The sequence below is a fragment of the Opisthocomus hoazin genome, chromosome 17, assembly GCF_030867145.1.
Source record: "Opisthocomus hoazin isolate bOpiHoa1 chromosome 17, bOpiHoa1.hap1, whole genome shotgun sequence".
In the NCBI taxonomy this organism is placed as follows: domain Eukaryota; kingdom Metazoa; phylum Chordata; class Aves; order Opisthocomiformes; family Opisthocomidae; genus Opisthocomus; species Opisthocomus hoazin.
The window spans coordinates 5,071,787-5,096,032 of NC_134430.1; the positions used below are offsets into that span (position 1 = coordinate 5,071,787).

Below are 24,246 nucleotides of genomic sequence, written 5' to 3' on the forward strand. Positions count from 1 at the left end.
GCGCTGGGGTGCTGGGGGCTGCGCTGGGGTCCTGGGGTCTTCGCTGGGGTCCTGGGGTCTTCGCTGGGCTCCTGGGGGCTCTGTTCGGGTCCTGGGGGCTCTGTTGGGGTCCTGAGGTCTCTGCTAAGATCCTGGGAGCTTCGCTGAGGTCCTGGGGTCTCTGTTGGGGTCCTGGGGGCTTCTCTGGGGTCCTGGGGGCTCTGTTTGGGTTCTGGGGTGTTTGTTGGGATCCTGGGGGCTCGGTTGGGGTCCTGGGGGCTGCGCTGGGGTCCTGGGGTCTTCGCTTGGCTCCTGGGGGCTCTGTTCGGGTCCTGAGGTCTCTGCTAAGATCCTGGGGGCTTTGCTGAGGTTCTGGGGTCTCTGTCGGGGTTATGGGGGCTCTGTTGGGGTCCTGGGGGCTTCTCTGGTGTCCTGGAAGCTCTGTTGGTGTTCTGGGTGATCTGTTGGGGTCCTGGGGGTTCTGCTGTGTTTCTGGGGGCTTCGCTGCGGTCCTGGGGGCTCTGTTGTGGTCCCAGGGGCTTTGCTGGTGTCCTGGAAGCTCTGTTAAGGTCCTGGGGGCTTTGCTGGCGTCATGGGGGCTCTCTTGGTGTCCTGGGGGCTCTCTTGGGGTCTTGGGGGCCAGGACTGAGCTCGGGGCACAGCCCCCTGCTGCGAACCCAGGGAGAAACCACACCGCGCTTGGTGTTTTAAGGCATCAACAGCACAGCGAAGCCCCCAGTCACAGAATGACAGGATGGTCAGGGTTGGCAGGGCCCTCTGTGGGTCACCCAGCCCAACCCCCTGCCCAAGCAGGGTCACCCAGAGCAGGCTGCACAGCTCCGCGTCCAGGCGGGGCTTGAATATCTCCAGAGAAGGAGAATCTACAACTGGGAGCGCACCGCCTCGCTACGCCGGAGTGGGCAGTGCTGGAAGGGAGCAGCAGACAACAGTGATGCTCAACGGGATCTCACGTTTATTACTGAGAAGTGATTAATGGTGAAAAGAAAGGCAACGCCCATTCCTCATTGGCTTAGCAAGAAATTGAAGAAACATATTCACTACACGTTTTACAATATTTCTTTTTTTTTTTTTTGTCCAAAATTCATCTTCCTGTAAACAAAACAAGTTTTTACCACTGTTCTCAGCTTTCAAAAATCAAATTAATCCAGACTTAATCTGTAAATCTGTATAACGCACAAGAACAGAACATTTCTTAGGACTCCTAGTACTTGACTTTTGAGTAACAAAGGGTCAGAGAAAAATGAACCACCTTTAAGACACAACCTCGTGGACAATTTCTGTTCAATTCGTCTTAGGTCAAAACCCCAACTTTCTCGTCAAATTCCTCCTCTTCCAGGCCGGGGTGTGGGGAGAGAGGAAAAAAAAAAAAAAAGTTACTCCACTTTCGGCAGTGGATGTTACAGCTCGGTGTTCCAAGTGCAAATGTCAAAACCAGGGGAAGGAGGCGCGAGGGCGTGGAAGGAGGGGAAGCGGTGGGGTTTAAAAACTAGAGAAAAAAAGGCATATGCCGCTTACGGACTTCAAAATCCACAAAAAAATAGTAGAAAGACAAAAAACAAAGCGTATGCTCTGAAATCACAACCAAAGCCAAAAGAAAGGGGACAGTTTTTACCTATACTCTACCTAGAAGGGACTTTTTTTGGGGTTTTTTTTGTTTTGTTTTTTAAGTCCTATGTCTTGTGAAATTCCAATACTTTTTTTTCTTTTTTTTCCAACTGCAAGTTTGTAAGAGTCTTTTTGAAGTCAATGAAATTAAGAAAAAAAAAAACAACAGTCCTAATTCTCTCCGGGATACTTTTGCTCCCTCTTTCTCTCCGAAAGATAACCAGGATGCGATCTCTGCTGCAGTCTCTGTGGGAGAAGTGGCCTTTTACTTGACACGGCCTTGGCGTTCCTGCAAAAGAAAAGAAAAAGAACACATTAGCTGCGAGCAATTTTACGCACCGCTCTCACGCATCAGCATTTCAACATGAGGATCTGCGACGGAGACCTGTCCCACGCGGGCAGAGCCTGAGAAGGAGCATTTTTCCTTTGCCAAGGAGGTATTGCGACGGCTAATGGGATGCTGTGCTGCACTGCGAAGGGCTACCAGCTCATCACACTTTCGCCTAACGAGGGCCGCTGCTACCACAGCTCTGCTCCTCTTCCTCACTCACGGCAGCATCCTTCGGCAGAGTTTGGGGCTCTCCCCATGACAGACATCGCCAGGCTGCTCCAAGCGAGGGGTTTTTTGTAAAGAGGAACAGGAAAACACTCCAAGAAATGACCAGGAAGGACAAACTAAGGGAGAATTGGTGAAAAGGGGGGAAAAAAAGGGAGTCTAGGTCAGTGCTGAAGTTCGCCGGTGCGGGCAGGGAGCGGGGGTGGCAAAGCCCCTCGCTCCTGGGCAGGGACCCACAGCACCCACAGACACCTCAGCCAGGGCAAAGCACAGCTCCAGGCTGGAGCAGGCTCAGGCAGCGCTGGGAGCAGGCTCGGGAGCACTGTGGGGACAGAGGGGAGCCCCTGCATTGAGGAGGAGGAAGAGGAAGCGAGGAAGGAATGCTGGGGCCCGCGGCACTGCTCTGCTGGCATCCAGTTGCTGCCGGGGGAGCGGGTTGCTGCACAGAGCCGCGGCTTCACCCCAGCTCACAGAATCCCAGAATCCCAGGGGTTGGCAGGGCCCTCTGGAGATCCCCCAGCCCAGCCCCCTGCCCAAGCAGGGTCACCCAGAGCAGGCTGCACAGCACCGCGTCCAGCCGGGGCTGGAATATCTCCAGAGAAGGAGACTCCCCAGCCCCTCTGGGCAGCCTGGGCCAGGGCTCCGTCACCCTCAGAGGGAAGAAGTTCTTCCTCGGGTTCAGCTGGAGCTTCCTCTGCTTCAGTTTGTGCCCGTTGCCCCTTGTCCTGTCGCTGGGCACCACTGCAAAGAGTCTGGCCCTGTTCTCCTGACCCCCACCCTGCAGATATTTAGAGGCATTTCTAAGGTCCCCTCTCAGCCTTCTCTTCTCCAGGCTGAACAAGCCCAGCTCCCTCAGCCTCTCCTCATAGGAGAGATGCTCCAGTCCCCTCCTCACCCTCGTAGCCCTCCGCTGGACTCTCTCCAGTAGCTCCTCACCTTTCTTGAAGTGGGGAGCCCAGAACTGGATGCAGCACTGCAGATGGGGCCTCACCAGGGCAGAGCAGAGGGGCAGGAGAACCTCCCTCGTCCTGCTGGCCACACTCCTCTGAATGCACCCCAGGAGACCATCGGCCTTCTTGGCAACCAGGGCATGCTGATGGCTCATGGTCACGTGCGAGCATCCGAGACCGCAGCTCAAACCTTGGGAGTACCGACGTATGCCTTGGTCTGCAGGGACTGCAACAGCCCACAGCTACCAGCAGGACACCTCGCTGGTAACTCTGAAACCTACTGATGGCATCTCACTCGAAAGCTAACAGGTTCAACAAGGGTTTCCCACTGCCTGCTGCTACCAGCCCCTTGGTGCTCACCCACATCTCTCCTCCAGCACTGAGGGAATGCGCTGTCCCGACAAACATTTGCACCGAGCTGAACAGGCAGAACAGCACCAAAAACACCCAGGCAACAACCAGGGCTACCATGTCCTCTCCCGTGCCAGTCTCTTCTCTGCTCAACCCAAACCCAGCAGCTTTGCACAGAAGCAGGTCTAGACTATCCCAAAGGGTTAAGAGACGCTGCCCAGCCCACGCTCCAAGCGCCGTTTCCAGATCATACGGCACCACTTCATAAATAAAACCTGTCAACAGCTTAAGGGCTCCGGGCTGATGCTCCTCCCCGCACCTTCTCCCAGCACAGGCACGTCCCCGCAGCCTCTCGCGTGAAGGGCACTATGGCGTTCTGGCTCTGGCTCCCATGCTCGGCAGTGGGGCGAGTTACTCACCACCTCAGCCAGTCCTGAGAGATGCCAAGTCTATCCCACCTCCACAGCAAAGCAACAACTGCAGTGTCAGCTCATGTCGCTTCGTTAGGGCTCCGAGACTGGTATCTGTGCGTCTCAGCTCGGGATGCTTCCCTGCGAGCCTGCTGCTCTGCCCAGGGCTGCGTCCCCCGACTTCCCCCTGCCCCATGTTCACCCTGGGACCAGAGGCACCTTCCCTTCCCTCGGCAGCTCACTGGCAGGGGGAGCAGCAACCGCTGCCAGAAGCACGCGGGTTGCTCGAAGAAACGATGCCCTCTGCCCTTACTGCTAAATCTGGGGAGAGCTCGTGTCCGAGCAGCTCCGATCCTGGGCTAACAGCACGCACAGCCATCCACAGAAACCTTCCCAAAGAGGGAGGGCCTTGCATCCAGCCCGAAGCCATACCCCAGGCTTTGGCAGCCCCTCAGCCACACGCACAGTGACCCACAGAGGCTTCAGCTCCAACTCCTCTGCACGAGCTGGATGGCAAAGCAAGCCCTGGGCGATACCGCGCACAGACTGCCTTCTGCCGAGAGGGATCAGACGAAAGTGCACGTTCTCTTCAAGAATATTTGCCCCACATAAGCAGACTTAACTCCCCTCTTCTCCAGTACGTCTGCCCAAATCTGTTGCAGGTGCTATTCATTGCTAAAAAACAGCAAAAAAAAACCCTGCCATGCTGGGAAGCAGTGCCAGTCTCGAGCACCGAGTCAAACAAGCGCTGCAGGGAAAGCCACACACCAACGGGAAGGTGCCAAGCCCTGTCCCTTCTCTACTGCCCGGCTTGGCAGCCAGCACCTTATGTTAAACAAGGACAGATGGCAACATGACGCATTCCTTCGGGAAGAAGCCGCGACTGCCGGAGCTAATGCCGCTGTCTTCCCAAGGCGGGCACGGGATAAGCCGGCTGCCAATTTGACCGGCCCCCCTCTCCGCCGGCAGCCAGGCTCAGTGTCCCAGGCCAGCCGCAGACAGTGGCAGAGGGTCCTGCTGAGTGCGTCACCCCATTAGCTGACCAGACGGCCCCCCAGTTAGTCACCTCTCCTGCCCGCTGCGAAGGTGAAGCTGCTCCTGAGGCCAGTGTATGGGTAACAGGGACCAGCCTGGCACAAAAGTCCTCCCCCGCCCCTGCAACCCCAGTGTGCCAGAACAGAAGGCACCACCTTCAAAAGAAGCTAGAGCAGATGTCCCCATGTCCCCAAGCTAGAGAGGGGACCAGAGACATGCCTGAAGTCAACATCTTAATTGCAGGGTGGACTATAAGCCAATTTTTCTCAACCCAGTCTTCTGTTTAAAACCTCCTGCTACTCAGCCTCGAACTACCGGCGCAGAACTACCCGCTCCCCTCCACCGGCTCTGCAAACAGTCTCCTCAGGAGTCTGCAGTGGCCAAACGCAGCGTGGCATCTAAGCACGCCTGCTGTGGACTCCGGAGGGGCTGCCTTCAGCCCCCACCTCGGGCTGCCTGCCCTGCCCTCCGCGAGGCGGCACTGCCGAGGGCACGGCTGCCAGGGCTCGACGCAGGCGAGGAACAGCTCTCTGCTCTCCCCTAATTTCAGTATCGCTTTTCTTGCTCTTCTCGGGGAGATTCACAGCCCCTCTCTTGCACCTCCTCCCGGGAAAGGGGGTAGCCAGAACCTGCAGGATTTTTTATGCTAACCTGCCAGCTCAACTGCAGCAGAGCCCATGAACACATCTTGGTCCTCGGGGTGTTGGGGAGGTACAGGTGAGCACCCAAATCACAGCAAAGCAGCAGAGAGACCTACCAGAACACACAGCAAAGGTCAGCGGTGTTGAAAACGATTTGTCCTTTCTGGCTCATCCTCCTCCTCCGAAACCAGGGGCTGTGCGATGGTGTAACCGACAGCCCTCCCGGGTACGGGACAGCCCGGAGAGGGCACAGCAGCATCTGTGTGCACACACTGCGCTTTGCTCTGGTGCCTGGAGAGCGAAGAGATTCCACCAGAAAGTGTTTTCTTCTCTTCGGCTGCACCCTCATTAGACCTGGGCCTTATTGATCCACGTGGGACGAGCAAGAAAGCGGCCGCAGCTCAGACTCTCGTCTCCATCTATCAAATCCCTCGGCAGCCAGAGAGGCAGGAGCATGGCAGCACTGAAATGGCTGCAGTGCAAAGCGATACGCCGACGACCAGCAAGACGCACGCCATCGCTCGCATCAAGCACCGACACCCACATGTCACTGCGAGCCTGCTGCTGGGCTGGTGGTGTCTAGAGGCACCAAGCTCCAGCGAGGCAAGCGTGTGTCAGGAGCCCTCTAATCACCCTGCTTAAGCCACTTCAGTGGTGTCACGGCAGTCTCCTGGGGCTGCAGCAATGTCACAAGCCAGGTCCTGATAACAGCAACTGAACGAGCTGGTGGAGAAGGCTGATGAGAGATTACGTTATCTAGTCACACTTAAGGGAGCCAGCAACAACAAAAGGCTCAACAGATTGCACGATGACAATAGGTGATAACGCTGCACATTTTTCAGAGGCTCTTACCCTGATTAACAACCAAAGTTCAAACTCAGTACTCCTCTGGCAAAGGTAAGGATATCATTGCCACACTACAGATGGGGAAATAGAAGAACATACTCAAAGGGTGGGCCTGGAGAAGAACGAGAGCCGTGGTTTATCTGCCCTGGAGCACAGCGTAGCAGCCTGAAGGCAGCAGGCAAGCCCGGATGCAGTCTCAGCTTCAAACTGCGAAGGTCCTGCAAGCAATAGGCATCGCTCACCCAGTAAAAGCCCACAAAGGAACGGCAGGAGATTGCTTCGTATGGTCCACGCTATCCCAATATCACTCCCTGAAGGGCTGAGCAATCAAATACTGGCCTTAAGACACAAACACGCACCTCTCGCTCCTCAGACACCCTGCTCAGCAGTCCGACTCAGCCCACGACACTGCTGCAGCGATGCAGCGTTTCACCGTCGAATTCTCCTCCCATCGCCGCCGCCTGTTACGCGGCGGGTGTGATACCGGCAAACCACGTTGCGGATTTCCACATGCCCGTGTCTCCAAGGCACACGCCCGCCTTGTCTTACACAGCTGCAGCTCCAGCAGCCCATCGCCTCGGACTTGCCCAGCACAGCCTTCCCAGCAGGGTCAGCTCCAGGCACAGTCACGGTCAGCGCAGCTGATGGATGATGTATCAGTTTCTTATCATGCTCACCTGCTCCACAAAGAGCTTCGAGTCCTAACTGATTTAGAAACCAAACTTGAGGTTCTCCTGTTGTCACAGAATCACAGAACAGTGGTGGTTGGAAGGGACCTCTGAGGATCACCCAATCCAACCCCCTTCCCAAGCAGGGTCACCCAGAGCAGGCTGCACAGCACCGTGGCCAGGCGGGGCTGGAATATCTCCAGAGAAGAAGACTCCACAGCCTCCCTGGGCAGCCTGGGCCAGGGCTCCGTCACCCTCAGAGGGAAGAAGTTCTTCCTCGGGTTCAGCTGGAGCTTCCTCTGCTTCACTTTGTGCCCGTTGCCCCTTGTCCTGTCGCTGGGCACCACTGCAAAGAGTCTGGCCCCGTCCTCCTGACACCCACCCTGCAGATATTTAGAGGCATTTCTAAGGTCCCCTCTCAGCCTTCTCTTCTCCAGGCTGAACAAGCCCAGCTCCCTCAGCCTCTCCTCATAGGAGAGATGCTCCAGTCCCCTCATCACCCTCGTGGTGCCCAGTGACAGGACAAGGGGCAATGGGCACAAACTGAGGCACAAGAAGTTCCGTCTGAACATGAGGAAGAACTTCTTCCCTCTGAGGGTGACGGAGCACTGGCCCAGGCTGCCCAGGGAGGTTGTGGAGTCTCCTTCTCTGGAGATATTCAAGACCCGCCTGGACAAGGTCCTGTGCAGCCTGCTGTAGGTGACCCTGCTTCGGCAGGGGGGTTGGACTAGATGACCCACAGAGGTCCCTTCCAACCCCTAGTATTCTGTGATTCTGTGATTCTGTAGCCCTCCGCTGGACTCTCTCCAGTAGCTCCTCACCTTTCTTGAAGTGGGGAGCCCAGAACTGGACACAGCACTGCAGATGGGGCCTCACTAGGGCAGAGTATTAGAAAGCCATCGGATTTACAGAGAAAAGCTACATCCTAGTCTGTCTCACCTAGGAAAGGGGATAAAAATCAGATAGTGATCTGGTTACAGTCAGAGATCTTCATCCTACCTCCCATTCACAGAACGGAGCTCAATACCAAGACAGGAGATAGGCAAATAGAAGCGACACTTTGCCCTTTGTTTTGCAGATCTAAAACTAATGGAGCAAACCCAAACATCCACAGAACCCCCAAAGGGGCAAGCTCGCCCCACTGAGAAAGCGCGACCCAAGCAGGGATGCAACTGTGCCTGGCCAGCCCCTGCAATTCAGACTTTGCCCCCCAAAATGCGACAGACACCAGGAAGCACCAGTGTCCCCTGTCACCACTCCAAGCACGCACGTCGGGGCAGTTTGGAAGTTCTGGCTTCCTCTTGAAATCCGAGCGCACCGTGGCGTTGCTCTGCATCGGTTACCTCACCGTTTAGCCCGAAGGGTAAGAAGTCACGGAGGACACACAAGGAACAGCAAGATGCGGTGCTTCAACTACAGCTGCAAGCCAAAACACGCCTGAACGCCAGGGGACACGCACACCACAGCGGCCACGCACTTTACACCAGACATTGAATTTCCGTGTCAGAGCAACCAGCTTGGGGCTAGCGGTGAGAAGACGACGAGGAGTGCCAGGACTTTCCCCCCACAGAGAGTTTGCTGCAGGCCAGGTGGTCCCAGCGGTCCAGCACCGGCAGGCACATGGCAGCACCCCAGCATCTCACAAGGCACCTTTAAAACTGATGCAACCAAATGCAAAGAGTGAACCTCTTCTTGCTTAAACATCCCACTTAACTGCGTGAACAACGCAGCCCAGCTCCCACACACATTTATAACTACCCTCCCATAGAGAGCCATGTCCCACAGGGCAAAACTTGTGCAGGAACAGGATGGCAAAACCCCCTAAGAACAGACATGAAAACTCGGAGCCAGGAGCAACGCAGAGTGGCCTGGGAGCACTCCCAGGGGTGTTCCATGCTGGGACAACTGGGCTACCACTGGGGACTGGAATGACTTGCTGGCTTTGGAGCACAAGAAAAATAACAACAGCACAAGTCCTTTCAAATCATTAGGATGGAAAATAAAGTCCTCCTTGTCTTACAGCAGGGAGTCTTTCTTCTTCCCTGTCACAAGCGATGAGAAGTCTGCCATGTTTCTTTTTGCAGTTTGCCAGCATTTGGGCAGCTCAATCTCCCCAGTATGGAGCTGGGCACTTGGCTTTGACCTATCTGTCTGCATCGAAACCCTCACAAAGCAGGGCAGCAAGTCACCAGCATGGACAGAAGCAATGGGAATAGTAAACATGAAAGTTTGAGCAAATAGCATCGAACTGCTGACAGCATTTACCAGAAGCTTGCTCTGAGCATCGTGTCAGAGTTTGACCCACACCAGATACAGCAAGGTGTTTATTTTCTTTAAACAGACTGGTGTTCCTTCTCATTTGGGTTTACATGAAATGTATTTCATGACTTTGGCTACCTTAAATCACAGCTCACGCGTTAAGTATAAGCACCAGAAAACGAGTGCCACGTGATTCTTTAGAAAAGGAAGGGCCCCCACTTCAGTGTTTCAAAATCATCACAGCTGTGGAGTTAATAATGCCTTTGTGCTGTCCTCTGTCTCACTACACAAGCATAACGCCAAGGACGGAGTGATCTTGTGCAGAGAAAACCTGTGGAGCTTCACTGGAATTTGTGGTTCCACATACTTGTAAAAGATCGAGAGAAAGGAGTGAATAACACAGTGACAAAGTTTACTGCTGATACAAAGCTATTCAGGGTAATAAAAATAGCAGCCGACTGAAGAAACGGAGGACCTTGTGAGAAAAGGCAGCAGGACATTACAGGGAATTCGGTCTGCCTGGTTTAGGCAAATCAGATGGCACATGTGGGAAAAAGCAGAGTCCTAACTCCACGATGACAGGCTCTGAACTGACCATCAACAACCGGAAACAGGAGGTCAGATCTACAGCTGCAGGAAAATGCCTACCATCGAGCAAAGTAAACATCATGCAGAACAGAACACCTCACCGTGCCTTCACGCCAACCCAGGCTGCACCTCTGTGCCAAGCAGTGCGTAACTCTGCTCCTCTCCGTCTCTACGGGCACGCAGAAGAACAGGAAGAGGGTCAGAGCAGAGCAACGGGGATGTGCAAACGACAGAAGGGTTTCCATCTCAGACCCACCGTGCTCCAGCTCTCGAGCCTGGAAGAGAGACGACTGGAAAAGCAGAGCAGGCACAGAGAGGACACGGAAATCAACAGCTTGCCACCTCTGCCAGTACAACTCAGGAGCATCACGCGAGGCAGACTCCAAGCAAACCTAAAGGACCTGCTTCTTTACACAACACATAATGAAGCTGAAGAATTTGCTGCCACAGGATCCTGAGGACAGTCAAGCAATGCATCAAAATCTTGGACAAGAAGACAAATCACGAGCTGTTAAAGACAAAGATACATCCTCCAGGTCAAAGAAATTCCTGAGCCACAAATTGTTAAAGGCAAAGAAAACCTTTAGAGATGGATCAATATGTGCTTGCACTGTCCTTACAAGCATTTGGGCTTGACCACTTTATTGTTAGCTGCACACAGAGCTTTAAACTTGGAAAAAAGAGAGCAAGGATGCTCGAGCGATACCTTGCTACATGTCCAGCAGACCTGCAGATCTTGCAGCTGCAATATTAGACTACACAGACTTATGGTCTGACCCACTGCTGTTGTTCGTGTGTTTGAGACTCAAATACTACCTCCATCCCAGATAAGGCAGAAGAAATACTTCATGCTACAAGAAAAACAATATTCTGTATTATGAAAGGACGAGAGGAGATCTATTTGCCTACTTCTGTCAAGCGTGACGAGCTGAATGCACAAGCTCAAGCGCCAACGCTCCCCACAGCCCTTTGTGTGTCCCTCATTTCTCTGCCACTCGAAAGGGAACACTCCGCAGTATGCACTAGAACACAGTCTTATATTTCAACTTTTTTTTCCACTTCCTTTAACAAATCAAGAACACGTCACTCGAATCAGGTGAACCCCAAAGCGGGCTGGCCTGCAACAGCCCAAAGGTGGACGATGAGGACTTCACGATTTCTTAAAGGTTTGCAGATGATGATGGGAAATTCTCTGAAGTAATTTTACAGGAGACAGCATCAAATTACAAGTAACAAGAACCAAGAGAGCAGAGCCTTCCCCCTGTGTCCAGATACACACAGGGAAGGAAACTAAAATAGCGTGGTTTCTTTTCCCCCCAGCATTAGAAACAAAAGACCGAGCTTTAGGTAGATTTTATCAAAGTCTTCTAAACTGGTATTACATTACAAGAAACAGCTCTGCAGTCAACCACAAAAAAAAGCTCAGCGTTGTCTTTTTAATAAAAAAGCGTTCCAATGATACGGAACCAGAAATGCAGTCTTCATTTCCAAGTTCTTGCTGCAGAACGGCTTACAAAATCCAAATGCTTTATTACGAACTGCTCCAGTGCACTATTACATGAGTTATTCACAATTAAAAAGCCTCACACTGGGCAGCCAGTCACTGGAAGGAGCCACAATCGGCTCTCTATCCCAGCCACCAGCCTGGATAATGACAATCCTTGTTAACGGAGACTTCCCTGGGTAACTTTGCTACAGTAAAAGCAGCACGGCACTGCTCTAGCCAGCAAGCATCCAGCGTTTTGCACCACAAAGCAATTGGTTTATGAACTCCCAAAGCCCTAAGACAGTACAATTACTACCAGGTACAAACAAGAACATCCAGGAAAACAAGAAGACTCTAATAACTGTGGCAAGAACGACTGCACAGTACAGAACAAGAAGCTTCCTAAATGAGTACCTGTCACACAACACTTCACAGGAGACAGAAAAGAAAAAAGTGACTCCTTTCAGACAGCAAACCACTACAGAATGACATTTTCGTTAAGAACAAGTGAGGAACGTTGTGCATGGAGCTATTCTTGCTGTACTGCATATACACAAGGCTCACGTATCAATATGCTTCAACAGTTTTCTCAGGATCCTAATCAGCTTTCAGCCACGTCTCGTGACCCACGGCACTTCTGCATTAGACTGAAAATCCAGGGAACTGAACATGACCATGCCCTGGTGCTTTCGCTGAATAAAAACAGCTGGCAAATAATCATCTTCTAAGGAAAACTACTTTTTCTGGAGAAGTAGCTGTTAATAAAATAACCTGAACACAACGCCTGCATCGGCAGCTATTAACCTCGGCGGCAGCAAGTTACTCGGAACTCTTGGGGGCGGTGGGAAGAGAGAAGCCACCGCTGTTGACATCTCACACATTCCCTTCTCGCATCCCAAACCCTCCACGCTGTACGCTGTTTCTAGGGAATCTGTCAGCCACACATGCAACTGCAACTCAGCTGCTGAAGGCAGAACAAAGTCTTTTTTTTTTTTTCTTTTTAAACTTCAAATGAATGTCTTAAATTATCGGTATGTTCATAATGAATTCAATTAACATGTTTATAAGAACAATCAGTTCAGGCTATTCTGCAACTGGGAATTGAAATCACCCAGCCAAGGTGAAGATAATGTGGATGGGAGGGGGCACGAAGCCTTGTCCCCCCCCAAGCAGGCAACAAGTGAGCTGGGAACAAGCTCCCAAGAGCAGGACATGAACTGAACTCCCCCTGCTCAAGGCCATAACTGTAAGAGGTGCAAAGGGGTTATTTTATAACATTCCATTTTATTTTATAATATTAATATATTAAAATATTACATTAAAGACTGGTGTCAAGATATTAACAGTGAGAGACAAGTACAACAGCCTTGCTCTTCCACTGCTGCAGTGCAACTGTTCCCCGCTGCTCCTGGTTTAGAGATGAGGAAGCTAAGTCCCATGTCTCACAGCAGAAAACCTGGGTTAGAGCACCAGCTAGATCTACGCCTCATCCTCCAGTTTTCCCCTGCCTTTAAACAAAGCTAGAACACAAGCAAAAATACACGAGAATGCTGTTAAGGGCTTTGTAGTGCTGGCTTAAAAATAGTGTAAGCACAAAGCACTCCTTATGTCAAACAGCCAGTAACAAGCTACTAGAATAAGCAGTATGGTTTCTGTTTCCTCTATTACTGGGCAAATACACGAGCATGGACACACACGTACAGGATTTAAAAGGCCTGGAAATAAAGTGAGAGAAACCGCGTGCGTTGTCGGACAGTGGAGGGTATTTGCAGCAAGGAAATTGTGTCCCGGTACATCAATCAATTAACTTCACTATGGCCAGGATTTGGAGCAGAAAAAGCAAATCGCCTTGGGATCAGGGGATGAAAGGAACTGTGCGAGTGCAAGCAGTGTTCCCTTGCTGTCATAGGAAACAGTTGGCTTTGCCTGGGTACGCAGTTTTCAGGAACAGAATCTCGTAGCCAGAAACACTGTCCTGTTGGATATGGTAAAGCCAAAGCAAAGGCAGCGCCAGCCAGGACAACTGTAACAGCGGGAGAAAGAAGCGCCAGCCCACCCCATAGCAAACACGCTCCCTCCTCCCCTCCGAGATCACCAGTTGGGAAGAAAAAAAGAGCTTTGCAAAATACATCAGAAAGCACTCCTTTTTCACAGTGACTGTGAAACACTCTGCTAGTCCCAAATAGGCTCATACAACACCACTTCGTTCTCCCTTAAATCGTACCTTCTAAGGGGGGCAGCGCCACTTGCCGCTATTCATACTCCTCTAACCAGCAGACGGTGTCAGCTGCGACACAAAGCAGCACATTTCAGGAAATCACGGCTCCAATCTGGCGAATCACACCTTTCTGCTTCGAGGCTGGCAGACCTCAGCGTGAACCACCCCCCCTCCAAGAACCCAGCCCATCCTGCACAGCTCACCCTGCCTCAACACCCACCCGAGTCCCAACGCCAAGCGCCTCTTGCCAACGGCAAACCTGACAGCTGAGCGCTCCGGCCCTGGAAGGCACAGGACAGGACTGGTTCTCATGGGATATCCTTCCTAAAATCAGTAGCCAGTAGCCAACACCGGGCAAGGGAACGGGAGAAAGAACCAAAATAAACTTCCCTGAGGGCTGACATTCATTGCTTTCCCACAAAAGGAAAGCTGTTAACCTTTCATACGCTAGCAGATCACCATCCGAGATCTTTACACTGAGGTCACTGCAACATTCCTAGAAATACCAGTGTTATTACTATGCACTAGGGACTTTTGTTGGGTTTTTTAAATTATTTTTTAAAAGTAATGATAAACCAGTCCTTACAGGGAAGTTGGTGACATGCTCTGCCATAAAAGCAGCTGTTAGGGGTTTTGGGAAGCCCTAAAATGGCTTCAGGTGGGACTGCACCCACCTGAGTCAGCTTCAGCATTTTGGGTCAGGAGAACATCCATCCAAATCTTTCAAGAAACTGGATTAGTAGAGCAAAGCAAGACACTTGAAAGAAATGGCAGTTAGTCTCGGAGGACAAGATGGGCACAGGCGACAGAAAAGGACAAGCAAGAGCGTGATTTCAGTGTTTTCACTGCTGAACCATTTACCCTCCTTCACCAGCCAAGAGGAATAAGCACGAACACCATGCAAAGCACTTTCCATATGATTTCTGGGAACTATTTTAGGGAATTCTGGAGAAGTGACTCTAACAGCAAGAAGTACAGAAGAATATTCAAGAGTTCCCAGATTTTCACAAGAGCTCATCCATCTGCTTGGGTAGCAAGCAAGAATCAAACTGCAGATCTGACAAAGGTTCAGGCAAGTGGAAGCCAAATGAAACAATTGTAGCTTGCTAGAAGTTCAAAACAAGCCAAACCTCCAGACATTTCAGCTTCAAGGAACAGGAATGCAGAACATTAACATACCCCTGCCATGCAAAGAGTGGTGGCAGAGACAAAGAGCTGGTAGCAATGGGATTTCCCGGACACAAAAGCAGCTTGACAGACCGCAGGCAGGGAGCTGAGCTGCCGGCTGCTGCCAGAGCAGCATTTTAACTTTCCAGTGCCTTAACCCTGCTTTCCGATGTCTTTTTTTTTTTTCCTCCAGGTGATTATCTGAGATGCTTCAAGGCAGACAGAGCATGGCTTGGGGTTTTTTGCCACCCACAGTCCCAGGGAAACCATCAGCATTCACACCAAGAAAAAAAAAACCCCTCCTTGACTAAAAAAAGATTGCTGCTCAATGAAACCATGAAAGAGCAGTTACAGAAACCTCAACCATCTTCCAGGCTGCGTCAGCGAGCAATCGAGGAGGTCAAACTGTTGCTGAAAGAAAGACCAAGTCACTTCCTCCGTGCCGGATGTTACTGGGCAGGGGCCCTGAGCACGCAACAAAGTGAGTCAATGGCAAAGAGCAAACACCAACCGTCTATCTGCAAGACTCCCCCCTTGCCTCCAAATTCCAGAGACGTATGACTAAGTTCCCTTCCAAAGAATAAATGTTTTCCTAATCAACTGCTTCTGCGCTGGAGTGCCACACTGAATCAACGCGAACATCCCCTAGAACGGGGGGGATGGCTCACTGAACGCCCACCAGCCAGCCCTGCTGCTGCCCCGCAAACGCCGGCACGTCCCAGAGAAACTGAAGTAAGCCAGGGAGAAGCCTTCAAAACTTAACTGAAAAATGAGTAAAGATGGCTTACAGTTTTAAGAAAATCACTAAGCCACATTTTTAATATCTTTCTGATTTTCAGACGTGACAAGGAACTTGCAAACACAGCACCTTTCCAGCAGAAGCGAGCATCGGTTTGTCCACTTTTCCCCCAGCCTTCCCCACACCGTTGCTCTTCCTTCCGCTTCCTACCTGCTTCACATTCCCCCAGCATCAACTCTTCTCATCCATCCCACTCCCACCTGCCCTCCGGCAACACGTCCCCCCCTCCCCGCACTCTCCCCCTGCGCCGAGGTCTGCCCCTCTCGCACCGGTTGCTCCCTGAAGTCAGACCTGGAGCACAGGGTAAGTCCCACTTCCTAAGGTGTCCTGCACAGGAGAGGTTTCCGATTGCATACAAAACCTGAGTCAGAGAAATCGCCACTGCAGTACAGGCTGGGTACCAAGCGGAACGATTTCAGGATTAAGTCACAGAAAATCTTCAGGTTCTGACAAAAATGAAGTTTGCACCTCGACACCTTGCAAGGTGTTCCTCCCTTACAGGTTTTCTTCGGGCACTGTAAGCACGAGGCTCATCAGCGGCAGAACGTCACCACCTCTGCGTACGGGTGCTGCTATTTATACAGACAACGCTTCAAGTAAAATACACAAAAACCCCTAAAAGCTGTGTTCACTGTCATAGTGAGCAGTTGCAGCTCCTGATTCAGTTCCTCAGCTGTTGGGCAGAAAATTCCCCATTGCTGAAACTAAAGAGATCATCAGAAAACTTGGCAAACTCCCAGAAACCTGTGCTAATGCTGATTTGTAATGACTGTTTCGATCAAATACAAGCAAGACCCCTATTGCGGGCAAGGTCAGCCGCAGGTGACTTCAACCCAGCCGTGCCCAGATACGATTCCACGCCCACTGGTCACTGAACTTCCTCCCAGAGTCCGGGCAGGATTTTCAATTAGCAGTCCTCCTGGTAACGAATCAATGATGATAACGGACTTCAACAAGCCAGAGCAGCAGAGCGGGCAGGCGGCGAGCACACCGCTCGCGTGCGACGCTGCTGGGCAGTGCCCACGTAGGCGACAGCCCAGCGGCTGCAGCGACAGCCGAGCTCGCTGCCGGCAGGAACAGCACGACCCGCTCCGCGCCCGCCACAGAGAGCACACGCAGTCACCGACTTCAATTGCGGCAAGGGAGATTGGGGTTGGGCATTAGACAAAGCCTTCTAACAGGAAGGATAATTAAGCATAGGAATAGATTGCCTGGGGAGGGACAGGAACTGCCATTCCCGGAGGTTTTACAAGCGGTGGGAAACATCTGTCACGCTGACCCCGCATTGGGCAGGGGGTGGATTAGGCAGCCGTTCAAAGACCCAGCTGTTTTCTGACAACTCCCCAAGCCCCCCAACTGATCTCCTACTTCAAACCGTTCCGACCCAGGAGCTGACAACAGCACACAACTAAACTTTGTTTAGAAGACAGCACTCAGGGAAAGCTGAGATTTAGAGTAACCGAAGGGCAGTGGACTGCAGGCAGGGCCTGGGCAAGCCCCCTGGCACCGCTCTGCCGGGCTGCTGGCACCCATTTCCACCCCGGGGCTGCCGTTCGGGCAGCGGGTTCCACGGGTGAGCACACAGCAGCCAAAAGGCAGAGCGATGCCCACCAAGCTCGCTCACAAGCCCACGCCTTCACGCCCCGGATTTAGCCCGGCACAAGGCAGCCCTCCTCCGCCTCCTGCCCCACAGGACTGCGCCGAGACAGACAAACAAGTTACCTTTTTAACATTTTCCTCCTCCTCTTGGCGTTTCTCATAGTGTGAGAAGTCATCAAAGATGGAGGTGGTGTGCTTGTAGGTGGCAATGATTTTCAACACCTGCTTAGCCTTTTCCAGAGGCACCTCCTGAGTGTCCCTGGAGTTGGTCACTGGTTTATTCTCGTTGTTCTCTAGGCGGATGTGCCGCAGCTGGCTGTTGGGAACGTCCTTCACAAAAATCCACCTGACATCAAAACGTCCCTTCCACTTGTCCTGGGACCACACACCCGCACACGTGTTATAGTCCACAGCAGATTTCATTTCTGCTACTCCGCAGAAGTGACCACTACCGTTGACGCTGAACAGTAAGTAAACGGGGCCCTTCCCGTTCATGGAGCGGTAGGCGGCATCCAGTCTCTTGTTGCCGTGCTCTGTACTGCACCAGATGTTGTATTTAATGGAACGGTGGATATCGTCCTCAGAGTAACTCTTAATGATGAAAACCCGGCCGTGTTTTGGGTTCCAATCAAAATCCTTGGGGTTGTAGTTGTTGATGGATCTCAACTTCTCCAAGACCGGGTGCGGCTCTGAAGGAGCAGAACCAGAACTGGCCTGAGACTGTCCCACTCCGTTACCGTCCACTCCATTCTGCCCGAAGCCGCTGCCGCGATTGCGAGGGGCAACCCAGCGGGCGGGCTGAGCTGCCTGCTGTGGCATGGGCAGCTGGGCCGGCTGCGGTGGTGGCGGGGGCAGCGGCTGGGGCTGCTGCCCACCCGAAGGCTGTGCCACCGGCGGGCTGTTGCTGATCTGCTGACCCACGGGCTGCGGGGACACCTGGGCTGGCTGCTGACCAATATTCTGCACCAAGGCCTGCGACGGGGTTTTTGCCACCGGCCCTTTGTTATCCCAAGTTCCAATATCCATGTTATGTTTTATCGGAGGCGGTGGAAGGCTTGAACCTGCAATGCCGTTCTTGGTCTTCAGCTTGGGCTGCTGCTTAGCCGGTTTGCTAGCGATGTCAGCCCAGGAGGTCGGCTTCGGAGGAGCGATAGTAGCTGGAGGCAAACTGTTTGACGCCACGATATTACTGGTAATGGATCCGCTGCCGACAGCCGAACCCACGACTTTCGGGACGCTGCTTGCAACGTCTGTGCTGCCCAGCTTCAGAGCTGCCATCCCTTGGTCGATGGTGTTCATGCCAGGAGCCTTGTTCAGAGTCTCGTTAGCAAAAGCAGATTGCCCATCAATCATCGCTCCACCCAGCGAGCTAGGGGCATAGGCGTAATTGCTACTGTAGCCAGAGCTTTGAGTGGATTGTCCCTGAGAACTGTTATTCCCCCAAGCTGAAAAGTCGATCCCGCTTGGAAAGAAGTTAAAGCCGTGCTGCCCGAGAAATGGAGTGCTGCCAAGGGCCCCTGGCTGCCCGAACATCGCGTCTGGGAGAAAGTGCGGCTCCCCGTTGCTCAGCTGTCCGTAGGAGGTTAGGTAGGGCATGGGTGGGTCACCCCCCGTGGACCAGGCAGCTTCGCCCAAGGAGTAGGAGAATCCAATGGAGGGACTGTAGTAGTTTGGCAAGTAGGAATCGGACATTGCAGTGTATGCATTATTCTGGAAAAAAAAAAACAACACAAACCCACAAAAAATCAGCACTGAATAGTTCGAATGAGTTGAATATATTTCAAGGGACCAGGAATAAAAGCCATCTTTGACTTCCCATGCCCCACCCCTCCCTACCTCAGGGCTGGGCAGACAAACAGGCCCAGCCTTGAAACACCTCCTTTGTTAGAAGCGCTCTAAAAACTCTTCCATTGCCAGAAAGATTAAACACAAAGGCTTAGCAAGCTTCCCATGCTCAGATGGGAGCGCACGGTGCTCCTGATGCTTGATGTGGGACTGGACACCGGACTGTCCTCAAGCTCCTGCTCAGGCTATAAAACCAGCACCTTCCCTAGCATCCAAATGTTACCTTCTACTTTTTGTAGCTACTGCTGAAGAGGGTTTTTCCTGCCTGGGTGATGTACTTCTCAGCCCTTCTTCTGGTATTTGAGGGAGGGTTTGGGGAAAGGATGCAGAGAGAAGTGGAACATGGAGGTAAAAGGTCCAGTGAAAGTGCACTGCCAAAACCATGAACGTCCCTAACTGCCTTTCTTAAACTTATTACCTGTGGAAACAGCTTTATGCCCACAATTCAGAGTTTCAGAGCTCATAACATTCCAAGAACCTGCAAACAAACAGGGATTTAAAGCCTACTCCTCAAACCACAAACTGCTCCAGTGCCGCAGGCACATTCTAAAAAAATACTTGAAAATGGGGAGGAATCAATAGGGTTTCAACAGGAGCCTTTTATAGCACGGTGACAGCAGCAGCACAAGAAAGCAGCCTTCGGATTCAGTGAGGAAAAAAAGCTGCTCTGTGCCTTGGTCTTCCTTTTAACATCCAAGTAGCCTTTAGGTCACGAAAACAAATGCCTAATTTTACAATTACGGAAGTCTCAGGCATCCCTGGGATTTGCTTACATGAAAAACATCTGTCATTTCACATTCAAAGCGGTGCCCCCTCCGGGGAGCGGTTAAAGCCACACTAATGGACATTATCACCCAGTAATTTGAACCTGTGTGCTCCACAGCCGCTTACACGCCAGCCCAACGCAGATGAGATGAAAGTCAGGTTCAGCTCCCGCTTAAAAGCCTGGCTTGCAGCAGGCTCTACTCCATTTTTCGTTGAATCATGTTTGCACGTGCCAAGTGCAGCTCCCAGAGGGCTTCACGCCATTCTGAAATCTATGGAGGCTCTCAACATGGCTCTGGTACCCTCCAGAAATAGCTGGTTTGCCTCTCCACCTTCCCACACGTTAGAGGAAAGCAACAGGTTTGGGGCTAACCCAGGCCCAACTTTACAAAAATTAACAGGAATTCTTTAACAGAATGTTTTTGGAGACAAGGTTTGTTTTGTTGTATAAAACACTAAAGCTTTCTGTGTTACTTCATGCTGTGAACGCATGAAAACTCACGGACACTCTCTCCAGCCTTTTGGTTTTCCCAAAGGGGTCCCAAAAGCAAACTCGTGCCGAACCTAACTCCCATCCAGGGCTCAGTTTCACTGATTGAGGAACTCGGGCTTGCTACACCCAAACCAACGAACGATCTTCAGGGCTCGCTCTGTCCAAAAGCACAGATACTGACACTGACTACTCTGTAAGGCAAATGAAGGAACTCAGGAAGAAAAAATTATTATTTTGAACCAGCAAAGTCTCTTCAAAAGATAATCCCCTCAATTATAAAAGTAACAATATACTCTCCTTGAAATTAGCTTTAATGGAACGTAAACGTGCTGGCCCGGACCTAAAACCTGAGCCCAGCAGGCAGAGCAGCCGTTTCCTCTCCCCAGGCTTCTCCCTCAAAGCACACAAAGCAAATTACCATCAGATTAAAACCTGTCCCCTCGTCACCTCATGATATTTTCTTCTGTGCTGTTAGATGTGTAACTTTGTGAGGTATTTTACCACAGCCTGTATCAAGCTGTTACCTGCAGAGCACTCACCAGCTACACTCGCGTGGTACGGAGGGAGCAGAGGAGCTGAACAACAGCTGAGCCAGCTCAGAGCAGATGTAAGACAGGCCCGCTGGTGTCACTGCCCCAATGTCTTGAACTCCGCTTCGCTCCCAAACACGCCACCTCGCTCTGCTACCCTGCACTCGCACAACTGACACAGTTACTGATTAGTATGCAAATAAAACTTCACCAGCTTTTAACTCTCTCCAATGACTAAGACTTTTTGTACAGTTATCTCCTCAAATCCACTATTCCTCCTCACCTCAAGACCAGAATCAGGGTTTAAGCTTACTTATTGTTGCTGTTGAGCTTTTGTTTTGTTTTTTTAAACCGCTGAGGAATCACTTACTGTGTATCTGAGCTTTAAAATACACAGTAACCTAATTTACTGGGGTGATAAGCCAGTAACTGCCGCACCTGAAACAGCAGCTCCCAAGCGAAGAGCCAGGAAGCTCCACAACTTGTTACCCAGCACCTGTGGGGAGAGCTCCACAAGCAACAGCAGAAACCACTGGCATTACCCTGCAGCAGTGGGGTGCATTTAATTGATTCTTCAGAGCCTTATGGGTAACTCCCTTTCCCATCTTCAGAGAAGAGCTGCACGCTTCGCTGCCTTTGTGTTTCTGACCCTGGCTGGCTGGCTCAGCAGAAACGTGGTCCCCTCCAGACTGAACCCCAGGGTTTTGGTTTCTGTTCTATCAGGGGTCAAAACACGATGAAAGCCAACAAGCAACACAGCACGGAGAGAAACTGAGATAAAGTCACCCTAAAGTTTCATTCAAAGTTAACACGGCGGTTTTACCTCACTCCTGCTGAATTTCTGGAGCAATGGCTCTGCTCCACCTCCTGGGGTGTGCTCCAATCACTTCCTTATTTTTAAAATACATCTTTATCAGTGTGACACATGCAAAGAGAAACTGAATATTCAGAAGTTCTCCACGAAACATGAAAAATAGGGTAATATCATGTTGCTTCTAGTATTATAGTAAACTCCACTCTCTTTAGGTGATTTACATAAAGCTACACTTTGCAGGAAACACTTCCACATTCAGAGGGAAGCTGGGAATCAGCAATGGCAACTTCTAGGAAAGAAAAACCCCACCATTAAGTGATACCTACGACACAAGTAGCTAGTTTTCTTCAAGACCTGAGAAAGCAATCACCCTCTCTCACCCTACGCAGGTCCAACTTAGGCTTGTAACTTCTTAGGGAGCTGCAGGCAGTCAGTTATCCTAACAGGTGGGCTGAATTCTGAAGATCACAGAACAGCTGACAGGACCTTACACACATTTAGCCTCATGTCTTCAGCACAAACTAGGAAAATACTTGTTGAAAATTTAACTCAGACAGAAAGCCATTCCTGTGTTTCAATAAAACATGCACTGCTTATCTGAAAAAATACACTGACTAGTAAAAATGATCAAAAAAATAGAAAAAGGGAAAACCAGAACAGCTTATTTTTGCTAATCACCACTGGGGGGAAAGAGGAGCCAAGAGACTGAACTAACTGCTCCAGTGCTACTACAGATGTTTATCTCTAACACTGACTTGTACCAGCTCATCAGCTGAACTCCATCTGTTATGTGTCACTCTCTCACCGCTCATTACGAAAACCAAACAAAAAACAGTTAACAGCAGAGCTAATCTTACAGCAAAAGTTAAAAGGAAAAGCAGCTGGAAGTCTGACTTTCACGAGCTGATCATCAGATCGACTTCTAACTAAAGTTCTCAACAAGTCTTAGCAGCCCCTATCACATGTGTGTTCTGTGGGGTTTTTTGGGGACAAAGAGAGAAAACCCCATGATATGTATTTTCAGTTTTCGTGGCAGAGAGATAAAAACATTGCTAGCATCCTCCAAAAGCCCTCGAAGCACAACTGCACCATGTGAAGCAATTTCACAATGCAATCCAGTGCATCTCCTCGTACCGGGTAAAGAACCAGAAACCAGCAAGGAAATGAGGTCGTAACAGTAAAACTGAAAGAGCAGAAATGGTAACTTCAAGGCAGTTAGGCTGACAGAAGTGAGCCAAACATCAACTGTAGGAAGTCCCTACATCTCCCAAAAGTTGCTAAAAACTCTATACCTCACCCACCATAACCGAAGAGATTTTAGTGTTTTCTGCCTGGGGAAAGGCACACATGGAATAGCGCGTTATGGTGCGAAAGCTGGCAAAGAGCAGAGCGCGGTAAGCGGAGATTGAGCAACACAAAGATGCCAAATTCGCCTTCAGCAGAGAGCAGGGGGAAGCCCCGGGGCAGCAGGTACTCACCGGCCGGGCCTGAGGGCTCAAGTAGGGCTCAAAGTCATCGTCGTTTAAACCATCCTTCTGATGCACAGATCCGTTTTGCACTGGGGGAAAGAGGCAGAGCGTCAGCAAGCACTCCGCCGACACACCCCAACGCTCACCCGCCTGAAGCATCCGCAGATGGACCCCGCCAGAGAACCGCTGCTCAGCAGCCCGGAGCAGACTGCGCTCGGCCCCCTCACCGCCCCACAAACCCCGTTAAAGGCCGCGAACCTTCCCCAGCCCCACCAGCGACCGCGGGCTTCCCGGCTCCCGGTTTGTTTTTCCCCCACCCGCTCCGCTGAGAGAGCGGAGAGCCGAGGACGTGCCCAGTCCCGTCCCCTCCCAGCCCCGAGACCCCCCCGCTGCGCCCGGGCTCTCACCTTTGTTGCCTTGGCCCTTAGGTCTCTGGCGCGGCAGCGCGGCATGGAAAGAGAGAGGGAGAGCGGTCAGTCGGGGGGGCCGGGCCGCGCCGCAGCACAATGGACGCGCGGCCCTGAGGAGCCGAGCCGGGGGCGGGGGGTGAAGGCCGCGGCCTCCGGGCCCGGCCCGCGCCCCCGCCGCTAGGCCCCAAGCCGCGGCCTCGCCTAGCGCCGCGAGGGGGAGAGGCCGGGGGACGGCGGCGGGGGCTCCTACCTGCTCCAGGAGGCTGCTGGCCGACATGGCTCCGCGGCAGGGCTGCTGGCGGGGCGGGGCCGGGCGGGGCAGCGGGCGGCGGCGGCTTTGTCCGGGCGCGGGCGCGGCGCGGCTGCCTTGGCGGACTCCGACTGGCCCGCGGCGGCTGCCTGGCTGGGGCGACGCTCTAGCCACCACCACTCCCTCCCTCCCCACCCCCCCCCCCCCCCCCCCCCGCCGCCTCTCCTTCCGGCCCGCGTCTATGGCCCAGGCCCGCCGCCTCGCGCCCACACGCGCTCCCCTGACGTCACGCGGCACAGCGCGCGCGCCGCGCTCCCAGGCACAATGGCGGGAGAGGGGGGGTGGCGCGGTGCATGCCGGACCGGCGGCGGACCGCCGGGATCAGCGCCCCCGTCTGACCGGGCGCGGCAGCGCAGGCGGTTCGTAGCGGGGGGGGGGCTCTTAAAGGGCCAGGCACCCCCATACCCGGTGGGGCTTTCCCAGTGTGGCAAC

General features: G+C 52.3%; 1 protein-coding gene across 1 annotated transcript; it reads right to left on the minus strand.

Moving 5' to 3' along the window:
* Positions 1-935: 935 nt before the first annotated feature.
* On the minus strand, positions 936-23,878 carry YTHDF2 (YTH N6-methyladenosine RNA binding protein F2). The gene is made up of 5 exons (XM_075438099.1): positions 23,755-23,878; positions 23,502-23,526; positions 23,104-23,183; positions 17,302-18,888; positions 936-1,894 (listed from the first exon to the last, which is right to left on the minus strand). Exons 1-5 carry the CDS (start codon positions 23,779-23,781, stop codon positions 1,871-1,873), a joined length of 1,743 nt encoding a protein of 580 aa, XP_075294214.1. The 5' UTR covers positions 23,782-23,878; the 3' UTR covers positions 936-1,870.
* Between the last annotated feature and the right edge of the window lie 368 nt (positions 23,879-24,246).

Coding starts and splice junctions, on each gene's coding strand:
- YTHDF2 (XM_075438099.1), bottom strand. CDS start 23,781: ATGTCGGCCAGCAGCCTCCTGGAGCAG. Junction 23,527..23,754: donor CCAGCAGCCTCCTGGAGCAG/GTAGGAGCCCCC, acceptor CTGCCGCGCCAG/AGACCTAAGGGCCAAGGCAA. Junction 23,184..23,501: donor TAAGGGCCAAGGCAACAAAG/GTGAGAGCCCGG, acceptor TCTTTCCCCCAG/TGCAAAACGGATCTGTGCAT.